Source organism: Dermacentor variabilis, chromosome 9, assembly GCF_050947875.1.
Source record: "Dermacentor variabilis isolate Ectoservices chromosome 9, ASM5094787v1, whole genome shotgun sequence".
In the NCBI taxonomy this organism is placed as follows: Eukaryota; Metazoa; Arthropoda; class Arachnida; order Ixodida; family Ixodidae; genus Dermacentor; species Dermacentor variabilis.
The window spans coordinates 138,150,792-138,163,470 of record NC_134576.1 but is presented as its reverse complement, the minus strand read 5'-3'; the positions used below and the strand labels follow the sequence as shown (position 1 = coordinate 138,163,470).

The window sequence follows — 12,679 nt, the reverse complement described above, 5'->3', positions numbered from 1 at the left end:
CACCCACTGAGACGCAAACTACATCTTTGTTTAAACTGTGTCGTTTCCATGAAGAATGTTCTAATATCAATGCATGCTACTGCGTGTGTACGAGCTACTTGAAGCAGTTTGCGGCAAATAAAACACAGTGCAGCGGTCCTGCTGATAAGTGCTATTACCCTTGTTAGAAGGACACAACTAGAATTTTATTCCTTGTTGTATTTCGAACCTTCGCGACAGTATTAAAGCGCAGGTTTCTTTGCGAACACTGCCTGGTTTTTCTGACCATGGCTGCTTGGTGCAACTGCTGTCTTGCTTTAAAGAAAATTTGAATTATGCGCTCGTTGGTGAGATCAAACCTAGGTCCGCCAGGCCACAACCGCACGTATGTTTAAATCGTACTGACGCCATCTATCTCCTTGAGATGGTCGCCTCGTTTCGCAATGGGATGTAACGTGGATGATGTTGATTTGGGCGAAGGCCTTCGGTATGGCCTTGCACCGACATTGCAATAACACAGAAACTAACTCTAGCTTCAGTACTCTTTGTGCATTTAAACAAAGCTTCACTGTATGTAGATTACAACAAGGTGCGTTGAATCTGCCGCAATGTTTTTTCAACGGCGACATCGTTTTCAGGACTGTGCCGACCGTCTAACGAATATAGAAGGGATTGCTTGGGATCTTTCAAGAAAAGCGACACCCCGCCGACCCTGCCACCAGACAGAGACCGCCAGCCCTTCCCAAAGGACTGTCAGTGGAAGATCATTCCAAGTGACAAGTAACCTTATCTACAAGGTTACTTGTAGCACGGAAAGACTGAGACGGAAAGACTGAGTAACCTTATCTAGCACGGAAAGACTGAGACTTCATCTTTACCCTTCATATTGTATTTTCTTTCGGATAAATCCTCGATATCCTTCTTCCTTGAAATTCTGTCTTTCCTTATAAAACCTCACAGAAAGCTCTTCAGTCGTTAGTTAATTAAAACCTGACCTAATAAATCTATTAAACTGATGCCATAATAACAGTTTACAGATTAATCCTTAGTTAGCAGTCCTAAGTTTTCACCAAGAACAGCCAGGTTATACCCTTTGTATCTGAATAGGATCACGTTTCTTTCTGCTGACGAACAATTAACATTTCTAGATGTTGAGATAGATCCTAACCAGAAACATACAGTAAACTTTTGCTGATGCCAAAAGCACCCGAAGTGTCCAAATATTCGAAATATTGGTTATTTTACCAGTCGCATCGCTTCATTGTCATCACTTTAGTGCCCCTCGGTACGTGCAACTGGGACAGTGGGTGTGTAATGACGCTACTAGGTATTTGCCCCCTTACATGAACATGTTACTGGGTGTGTATCATTGGTTGTGCGACTCTGGTGTTACTGGGTATGTGCGACTGGGGCCACTGGGTATGTGATGACGGTGATGATGATGACGATAACCAATGACAAAAATGCGGAAGGCGATTTAACCTCTAGTTGACGTCCATCAAATGTTATCACTCCAACGCGGCTCCCACAATAAATTATATGATTTATACACCCCATTCTAACCCAATCTTGCTCAGGAAGAATTTGTCTTTCATGAAGACGTCAACAATAGGTTAAGCCACCTTCCAATACTTTTTCTTGCTTCGTCAGGAGAGTACTGGCAAAAACAAGTGCACAAAAATGCCTGTGCCGTGATTGAAAGGGCCAAACTGATTTGGTCAGCGCAGGCACGCATATGTCAGAAGTTCAAGTGTCATACCAAGACGCTGCATTTGTCCCTATCGAAATATATTACCACCAGTCTGACGCGGCATTAAGTTTGACGACTCCCTTTATTATGTGTGACATACCAAGGACGTGTCTATGTTTGATTAGATAACATGACAATTGATCGCCTAAATCATAAAGTGAAGATTACAACGAATGCGCCAAATAAAACAATGGACGGAGGAAGGCGATACGGGACAACCAAGTCGCCTTCCTTCCTCCGTTGTTTCATTTGGCGCCATCGTTGTAAGCATGCATAGCCAACTCGCCCACCAGCACGTTCTCAGAAAATAAAGAGAATAGGCAAGGAAGTAAAAGGTGACAAAGGTCAACTAACTGCGACGTCAGGTGTGTTATGCTCAGCCGCGTTCTATTGATTATCTACTCCATTGCGCAACTTATCGCAACGCCCAATCTTTTCGTGGATAGCTTCCGCATTCGGGCGTTTTGCTGATGAGTACTGTCACCAAATGAGCATTCAGGAAATGGGATAAACCGACTGCAAAAAAGTTGAAGTTCAATTTTATTGCAGTGCTAATTTTTGTTACAAAACATCCAAGTCCCAAAGCCTAAGCTGTATGGGGGACGCTCATGCTGTAACATATATACGATGAAGTATGTACGGTCAGCAACCGAGGTTTATAGCCATATATATATATATATATATATATATATATATATATATATATATATATATATATATATATATATATATATATATATATATATCTATATATTGGAAGTGAATAATTAAAGCAACAGTCATAATTTACAGTAACAGCACATAATTCAACGCAGCAAAATCAAATTATAGGCAAATCATAATTTGTGAACACTAAGTGTGCAACACAATGAATCAGAGCTCCACATTACTATGTTGAAGACTGAGCATATTTAAGGTCCAACATGAAAAAGAACACAAAAGCTATGACGCGTGCCATGGCCGGAGGGCTACCGAATAATTTTCACCATCCCGAGTTTTTGTAGCATGCACTCAGATAACTGTGGATTACCATTCTTGCGCATTGCCATACTTCAAAACGGGGCCATTGCAGACAGAATTCAAGCCTGCAGCTATGTGCTCGGGAAGAAAACCACTGAAACATCGCGCGCAGCGTATCTCTATGAACCAGCCAAAAATTATGTTAAATAACATGTTAAGTTAGGAGATTGATTTTAGTCACTTTCGAGCTAAAAATAAAAGTAGGACGGCGATTCGACCTCCAGTTGAAGTCGATGAGAGACAAAGCTTTTCTGAGCGAGTAGGAGGTGACAACAGGGTGCATGAACCACATAATTTATTCCGAGGAGCCCGCAAAGCCTCCAATGGCAGCGCCTGCGCTTTCGACCAGAGGCGCACCGTTTCAACAACAGCGTCTGAAAGCGCGAGCTGCCACGAGCGAAGAATGCGAGAACGCTCCCCTTATAACCGGTTCGCTGTCCTGTACCACTACATGGCGGTGCCGCCAACGTTGGTACATCGCACGTGTGTCCATTGGTGCCATCGGTAATTGGTACCGATGCCACTGGTACCACCGGTACCATATCTATCTTCTGCGTCGGCGCATTTTTTGTCCGCCTCATCTCTGTAACTGGCCCAGGATAGAGGCTAGAAACACATCCAATGCGGATAAGTTGGGGTAACTCGCCAAACAATCTTTGTCTTTGAAAACGCGTTCTTCAATAAAGCACAAATTAGTTTATTTTGTGGTGATGGCTCACTCGTCTGATGGGGAGAGAGGGTAAATAGTTATACAGTATATACCAAGCATGAGCTAAAACAAAGTTCCTGAAAGGTCCTTGCCCGAAGCCGCGATGCGACGTTTTTGTAGGGTCGCTGAATAAAACTGACATAGACAGTAATTGTAAAACAAAGCATGACGCATTCAGATCCTGTTGTGAAATTCAAAAACACTGTTTCTTTTTGTCCATCTAATTTTCGAAAGACATAGCGGCAATTCTGTCTTACAGGAAATACCAGCAGGTCAAGAACAAGTTCTTCTTAGGCACGGCTCTCATTTCTTGCATTCTGCCATCTAGTATTTTCACCGATAAATAAAAGCTTGAATAAGGAAGGAACAACGCTAAGACTATCACGAGAGGGAGAACCACACAGGACAAGCGCCAACTTCAACTACCTTTATTCACCGAAAGATCAGCAATTATAAGGAAAATCACGAACACGCGCACAAGCATCATAATGCATCATCTGCCAAACCGTTCAATATACGACATCTCGCTTTTGAAGGGTTTCATGGAAGTGTCAATAAGACAGTTTTTCCCTATCTTCTTTATATGGAATACGTCCAAAACCTTCCGTGTCTTTGTATCTCTGGTTCTGCGAAAAATCTTTATCTCCCGGAACCGGCGTTTACACTCCTTCCAGTAGGCGCATTGTTTCCATGGCGAACGGGCTGCCGCTCGGTCACACGCAGTGCAAGTTGCGCAATGTTGCGAAAGATGCGCCCCTCCTGCTTTCAGCGATCGCACGTGTTCAGCTGCACGGTCATTTACGCATCTACCCGTTTGGCCCGCAGAGGTTCTCCCGCAGGTCAAAGGTATTTCATATACCACACCGGTACAGCACTTTACAAACTGCTTTCCGTGTGTTTTTTGGTTCAGCTGCTCCTCGTACCCTCGCTCGCGACGCGAGCGCAGAGATGTGCTTGTTTCCGAGGAGCCGAAAACACGACTGGGACGCCGTGCGTGTTTGCCACCTTTTTCATATTGTGGGCTATCCTATGTACATACGGAAGCACTTCTGGCTTCGCAGCTTGTTTTTCATAAGCGCACGGTTTCTTGACCATGGCACCTTTGATTTTCTGCAAGATCGCTTCAGCCACTGATGTGATAACCGTGCTCGGGAACCCAGCCGAAACCAACCCATCAACTTTCTTGTCATAGCTCGCACGCATTGAATGGTGACCCGATTTCACGAGCGCAGACTCAAGACAAAGTTTAGCAATGGAGCGCTTTACAGCTTTTGAATGCGCCGACGCATAAGGAACAAGCTCCTTTTGTGCTCGAGGCGCGTACTGCCAACGTGCATGCTCTTCACCCAAGATAATGTTAATGTCTAAAAACTGCAATTGCCTCTGCAAGCTAGGGCAGTTCATGCGTGAACACCAACCCCACCCCATCTCTTTAAAACTGTCTAGGACAGTGCTTACCCCATCTGTGTAAGTCAAAACGGTCAGTTTGTTAAAAACTTTAAAAATGGTCAACATACTTGAACACATTTAGTACACCCTTTTTTGTTGAAATTCGCTCCAAGGCGCTGTCAATACAGGTTAAGAAAATGTTAGTAAGCAACGCGGCTCCGCAAGATCTGATACAATTTCCTTGTCTTTGTCGATAAAGCTTGTTCTCAAAAGAGAGAAACGTCACACCAAGGTAATATTCTAGCATTCTCATAAAATTGTTTATTGAGAACCCAGAGGAGTCTTGGAACTCTACTGCACCGCTACTGTCTATAGCATCTCTGACAGAAGTAAATAAGGCATCGTGAGGCACAGAGTAAAAGGAGTTTTTAACATCTACTGAAAACACATAATTAATAGAAATACTTTTTCTCAAGAAACCTAACATTTTTTTAACTCATTTGGCACACGGATCTTGAACTTTAAAGGATGTAAGGAAACAATGACTCTACTGCAAGAAGTGTGAACTACAGTTCCGAGAGATAAAGATTCTTGGCAGAAGCAGAGATACAAAAGCACATGAGGTTTTGGAAGCATGCCATATTAAGAAGAGCGGAAAAAACCGTGTTAGTGATACTTCCGTGACCCTCTGCAAAAGCGAAATGTCGTATCTTGAACGGTTTGGCAGATGATGCATTAGCGTCCTTGTGCGCATGTTTGTGATTTTCCTTATATTTGCTGATTTTTCGGTGAATAAAGATAGATGAAGTTGGCGCTTGTCCTGTGTGGTTCTCCCTCTCGTGATCCTCTTAGTTGGCGCTGTTCCTTCCTAATTCAAGTATGCACCATGTAGCCCAAATGAATGTTGTCCTGAAAATGAAAGTTTATGAGACGGATTGATTGCAAGAAAAAAAATATTTGTTTGATTTACGTTTATGCACAGCTGCAGTGTACTTGCTCGACTGGAAAAAATCTCAGCGGAGGTAGTGTTTCTTAAGATTTCAAAGAACCCATTCCTGAATGCAGTTTATCAGCCTTTCATGTATGCTTCAATGCTCAGTGATTTGCGGTCAAGTTCCTGAAAGCATGGCTCATGCATTCTGTTGGGATTGCTTACGATCCTTCCTCAAATATATGACGACAGCCGAGAGCACTGGCATGAGTAATTCGCGATAAGAGTTTCCATCCGGAATGCAAGTACTGCCAATATTTGTAACCTGACTCAACAAGTCATCACATGTGATCCAATTAAAGTTATATGAACGCAGCTGACTTCCTTTATTTTATGATGTCCTCAGCTGCATTTCTCCTTCTCTCTCCTTATTTCGTTTGTCTTTTTCAGAGCACATAAACAACATTTCCATATTCTCTGGTCGAGTGAAAGGGGATTTAGGGAATCATTGAGGAAGTTTTGAACAATGCGCGAGGTGTCGTCACTGTCTATTCTTTGCGCGATATCTAATCAGCATGCCTGGCAATCTCATAAAGGGTGCGGTAAAAGGGGCAACGTTTCGCACATGCCTGCAGTAGACAACTGGAGGCGAACTTCGCTAACAGCCTCGTCCTTTCAAGAATTGAATCATGAAAGGTATGTACAACAGCTCATTCTAGTTTTTATGAATCAATCAAAAAAAGTGATTTGCCTCCCGGCTCTGCGGAAGTGGGTGTCCAGCGAAGCTGTTGGAAAACCACCCCTACAACTGCTGAGGGGGGGTATGCAATGCTTTATTGATGATTCGGATGCTTGTTTTGAGCTTCTTCTTTATTGAAACGTATTCTGTGTGTTGCATGGGTGATTTCAATGAATGCATGCTGGCTAGAGGAATGTACCTCAGGCCGACCTCTCTGCATTTCGTACCATTAAACTTTTCTCTCGCTGTATGCACTATTCGCTTCACTTTGCTGAGCGTTTATAGCCTCCGCCGTAGGAGGGTATGAGCCATTGTTCCCAGGGTATGAGCCATTGCATTCTTAAGGCGAAAACCTTAAGTGGCTCATACCCCCCGTGATGGAAAGCGCGGCGTGCGGTACAAGATGTCATGTGAGCTCGCCTCACGCAGACACGCGTTCGTGCCACTACTCGCACCTTCGTCATAGTCTTCTTGCACAGCTGGCTCAGATGCCGCTCAGCATGCCAAAAAAGGCGAAGTTAATTAAGTTAGTGTTAATTCAGGTACTCGAACCCATGACCTCTGGTGTTAATGCGAAGTTAATTAAGACACAGTTAATTAATATAAAGCTAATTAGGGCACTCGAACCCACGACCTTTGGTGGGAGAAAAGTAACAAGAAATAACAACGCATTCGAATGAGAATGTTAAGTAATTTAATGAATGTCTCTTGAGCGCACAGGCTTTAGTCTTCACCCTCTTTGGCGTATGCCAAAGTAACAGTCAATTTTGCTTGCTTAGGTGAGTATGAGCCATTCCTGAGGATGATAATTTGTGTTCACAGACGGACACGAAAAATGCCGACCACCGAGAGGCTAGCAGATTCGCTGTAAGAAGCGTCACCAGATGTGTGCTAAAAGTACAGAATTCACTCGCACGGATGAAACCGCGAAATTTATACTCATGAAAGGATAATGAGAGAACTGCGGCCTCTAGCCTAACTCACACTTGCTCTGTAGCCATCCTCTCGTAGAACCTAGCGCTTCGCAATACACATTTCATATTATCGTAAAAACAAATGAATAGTGGGTGAACCGTGTGTCCCGGCTAACGTTAGCCGAACTATTCAAAGAAAAAGGAAAGAGGTTTAGTAATCATAATGCAAGATACGATTATAAGGCGCACGGTGTTTACTCGTCAGATGTCTTACAATCGAACACTGTAGCTCTTAAAATCGTATGTTTGCACCATGATTTTCAAATATTGTTTTTCTTCGAACGGCTTGGCTAACGTTAGCTGGGACACCCTATACTTCATGGTTTTGCTCCTTGCTATAATTATTTTCCCGCATTCATTGCTCTTAGTGAAAAATAAGGCACCTCGCCTAAGTCAATCAACTGGGCTATAAAACTATTAAAAACTTTTTCTAATATAGAGAACAGTCAGCCAAACGAGTTAGTGAAGTATGAAAACCTCCCTTAAAGCGCGTCCATTGGATTTGCATTGTTTCATTAAATCGCTTTTGAAAGATGGTTACTTTCGTTAGTTCTTTGTTTTTTGGCTGCGGAACACTAGAGGTACCGTCATAAGTCACTTAACCTTTTGTCTAGTCTACTTAATAATCATTAACTTGATTTCAGCAACAGTATAAGTCAATGTTCCGAATAAAAGCTTATCATTGGTTACCTGATTACTTTTATTCGCGAATGCGCGCAGGACATTGTGCTCCAGAGAGCTGCAATACATTTATAGGAAGCCAAGATTTCCTTTTTTTTAAGAAAAAAAACGCGAAGTTCTGCGACATACTGCTACTGCAACAAAGCCTTCACGAGTGCTGCGATTTAGCGAAACATTTAACTCCACTGCCCCAATTTCCGCGGCTTGGGTAACCACGTATGTTGATGTAAGAGCTGATCCACACTTGATCGTGCCCGTGCAGCATACCTCGTCTTTGATGAGTACACTGGGAATTTGCAAAGCATCCGTATGCGTAAGCGAATACAGGTAAACTATCGAAAATTGGTGGATTGTGAGTGAACCATCTGTAGTTACCACAAAGTCTCTTATATTTTTTATTTATGAAATACTGCGGACACGTGGTCCAAGCAGGGAGGGTGACATATGGTACATACAATGAAAATCAGATTGACAAAACAAACAGAACCATGAAAGTACAAGATTAGGAAGTGGATTCAATGATACAATTCCATTCGGTTACAGTTCGAGGAAAAAAAGAAAACTTATATGCGTTTGTTCTTGGAAAGTAAGGGTTTAATGCATCATGCCTACGGTGGCATGTAGTTCTGCTCGATATCTGTGATAAATTTTCAGATGGGTCAAGGGATAAATTGTTGGTGTGGGGTAGTTTGAGAAATTCAAGTCTCTGTTTCTTTCTTCTAAGTTCGAGTGGTTCAAGGTTGTTAATTCCCATAAGTTCGGTGGGGGAATAACATCTAGAAAATTTGTTGAATATAAATCTGACCGCTTTTTTCTGAATTCTCTCAATATTATTGATATTAGTTTTTGTGTATGGATTCCAAACTGTGCAAGCATATTCCAGCTTAGTTCTGATTAGAGGGATGCAGCATAGCATATTAACGTTAGATGGGGCTTTCTTAAGTTTGTGTCTCAACAGGCATAGTTTTCTGAGGGCTCAAGCGCAAGTATTAGTTATGTGATCATTCCACGATAGTATATTGTTGAGGGTCACTTCCAGGTATTTATAGCTAGTGACTTCATGAAGAGGTGATGGAGCTAACTTATATGTATAAAGCAGGGATGATTTCTTATGTTTCATTCGCAGTAGTGCGCTTTTATCTGTGTTTAGTGTCGTTCCCCAGCACCTGCACCATGCAAGAATACTATTCAAACTACGACATAAACTATTTTGATCATGGAGAGAAACAATATCTTTAAAGAGAACACAATCATCGGCAAATAATCGAATCGGTACACCACCTTCAGCAGTGTTAACAATATCATTAATATATGGAACAAAAAGAAGAGGACCGAGCACACTGCCCTAGGGAACACCCGATGTGACCGGAAGGCAGCGCGATTTTTCGCCATTTATCTCAACGAATTGTTTCCGGTTAGATAAATAAGCATAAACCAAAGAGATAAACATCTGCGGGATTCCTGCATTTTCAAGTTTTAGAATTAATTTATCATCAGGGACCGTATCAAATGCCTCACGGAATTCAAGGAAAATTATGTCTATTTGTCCGTTCTTGTCAAGGGTTAATGCAAAGGAATGAACTACAGTGACTAGCTGTGTGACAGTGGAATGCCATCTTCTGAACCTGTGGTGAAAGTTAGTTAAAATTGAATGCTTTTCAAGGTATGTGGCTATGCTTTTTGCTATGGTATGTTCGATGAGTTTGCAGCATGATGACGTTAAAGAAGTAGGATAGTAATTCTCTACAAGTAGACGGTTTCCCTTTTATGGATTAGTGCTATTCGGGCTGTTCTCCGATCACTCGGTATTTCAGACGACAATAATCAAGCACGGTATATTATAACAAGAAACTTTGATAAGGTTACAGCATATCTATGGAGAAACAAATTACGGATATAATCAGGCCCACTAGAACATTTCGGTTTTAGGTTCAGCACCATAGAGAGTACACCAGCATACGATATAAAATTAGCATCAAACGGTTGGTACACTGGGCAGTCACGTGAAGAATCACTGGGATTCGAGAAGACACTGTGAAAAAACATATTAAAGTCATAAGCAAGTTAAACCTTCTCCGTGACCATCTGGCCATTTATTGTCATCTGGGACATTGGTTTCTACTTCTCGGCAATGTAATTCCACAATTTACTCGAATCGTTTGTAATAAAATTAGGCACAGATGAGTTGAAATAACAATTCTTTGATCTACGCACGGCAAGTGGAAGCTTGTCTTGTACTTGAGATATTAAGTTTGGCTGCGTACGGGCCTTTTTTAGTATCTTAATTTTACGTTTCATACGAATGATGTTTCGATTGATCCATGGTGTTTGCTTGTGAACTTGTTTTTTCTTATTTGGTATGAATTTATAAAGGCAAAAATTACACATGTCCTTAAATAGGGTCGAAAGTAAGTTAACATTATTTACGTAATAATCAGTTAGACAATTTTCCAAGTAATCAATCATGCATACGTCATTCGCATGACAATAATTTTTGACAAAATGGACAGATGATTTTTTGGTTTTAGCACAGGAAACTAGCTGTAAGCAAACACAAACACGATAGTGGTCAGATAGCCCCTGCTCGATCACCACCGTGAATTCAGCGAATTTCCGAGCTAAGAAAACAAGGTCCAAAACTGAAGATGAAGAACCTTGCACACGTGTCGGCTCAAGAACAACTTGTCTGAGATCATTTGTTAACATGGTATCAAATAGTACATTAATATCCGTACTATGATGTGGCCTTGGCTGATGGCGCATCCAGTCTACACCGGACAAATTAAAATCACCTAGTAGAATAATCTTACTGTGTAAATACTTATTCATACAAGACTGTAATTCATGCAATAATTCAGGAGGGGACTCAGGAGGTCTGGAGATTCCGAATATAATGAGGGTATAATCCCAAAGAGGTACCTTAATGCATAAACATTCCAACATAGGTATTATGTCCAGAAGGGCAGCCTCTATCAAATCTTTAATTCGGACCGCCACACCTTCTCCCCTAGAAGACCTATCCACGCGATAAATACTATAGGAGGGAGGAAAGATGTCTTGGTCATTAATATCCTCGCAAAGCCAAGTTTCGGTAATAACAGTAATGTGAGGCTCGTGTTGAAGCCACAGTATTTCTGAGGAATCTGCTTTATATAAAATACTTCTAGCATTAATATATAATAATCGTAGCTGCTTATTCCTTAAAGGTTCACTGTTTCCCGACTGTGTTTGCCGAGAGCGACAATCTGCAACCTGTTCCCGTTTGTTTTGCGATTCGTCCCAAAAGAAAACATGCCTGTCTACTTTGAGCTTGTCGCGTATGAATGACACCATTTTTCCTTGAAGTTTATCGTTTCTTGCATTTTCCCACAGATGCTTGCACTTCTTTAAGGTAGATTGCGAGAAGTCGTTCTGCTTGAAAATACTAGTTCCCTTCAGTGTTTTTTGGGGGGGTTTTGCAGTATTTCTTTCTTTTCATTAAAATTCTAAAGATACAGAATTACCGGTCGCTTGTCACCTTGCTTTCCTTATCTGTGAATCCGACCGACAGATTCACATTGTACATTCAATTTATCATTGAACACATCGTTAACAACTTTATCTTTTAGTGCATTTTTTTGTCATTGGGATTTCAGGTATCACCATAAATGATCAGATTAGATCGTCGGCTTTGATCCTCAAGATCTGTTAGCTTTTTAGCCTCTAAAGCAGATCTAATGTTCAATAGACTGTAAACTATAGGTATTTGCTACCGGGGTATCTATTGTTTGCGTGATTTGTGTCTGCATTTTGTTAAACATGCTGTAAAGTTCCAAAACCAGCGCCTCAGTTTTCGAGAAATGCGCTTGCAGTTCTTGTAGATCGTTACGAGGAGTATCCTGCCGCTCTAATAACTGTTTAAGCATCTTTGTCCGTGTAGGGCCGGGATTTACTTCAACATCACCGCAAAGTAGCAATTTACACACAACGAGACACTCATAAACCATAGCAAGGCATCGGCGTGGGCACCGGCAGGACCATAACACTACGATAATCCCTACGCAAGGGGGTTGTATCGGAACCAACCTGCACAATGAAGAACAAGGCTCCTGTCAGTGTCATGGCAGTTCCTGGTCCACCGTTGCCACAGAAGAAAAATTCCTGTGGCACTTCTTTTATACCGGCGATCACCGATGACGTCAAAGCGCTGCGCTCAAAAGGGTTCGTTAGTAGGAGGATTGCGTCTGGAGATGACGATGATATTGGAGGCGCCATATCACCGCCGATGGTGCATATGCGTACATCGCAGAAACGATGTTCGCCGAGACGTTCATGAACAGATATGTGTCTTGTAAAATCTTTGGCACGTATTGCGGAAAGCTCTTAAGCAAGGCATGTTTGTAAAAGCGGATGGCAGCAGATCGTGATGTCAGACCTACTAGCGGAGGCATACGGCCAATGGCAAACAACGCTTACGAAAAAAAATGAACATTGTGCATTAGGTCCCTGAAGCCTGTATTGAATTACC

At 42.0% G+C, this 12,679-nt stretch overlaps 1 protein-coding gene across 1 annotated transcript in view; it reads left to right on the top strand.

The window, feature by feature from the left end:
- Window positions 1-6,387: 6,387 nt before the first annotated feature.
- LOC142557674 (calcium-activated chloride channel regulator 1-like) overlaps window positions 6,388-12,679 on the top strand; it is a 39,331-nt gene continuing 33,039 nt past the window's right edge. The window contains exon 1 of the mRNA XM_075669688.1: window positions 6,388-6,474. Within this exon, the coding sequence (XP_075525803.1) occupies window positions 6,468-6,474 (7 nt within the window). The 5' untranslated portion in view covers window positions 6,388-6,467. The remainder of the gene's footprint in view (window positions 6,475-12,679) is intronic.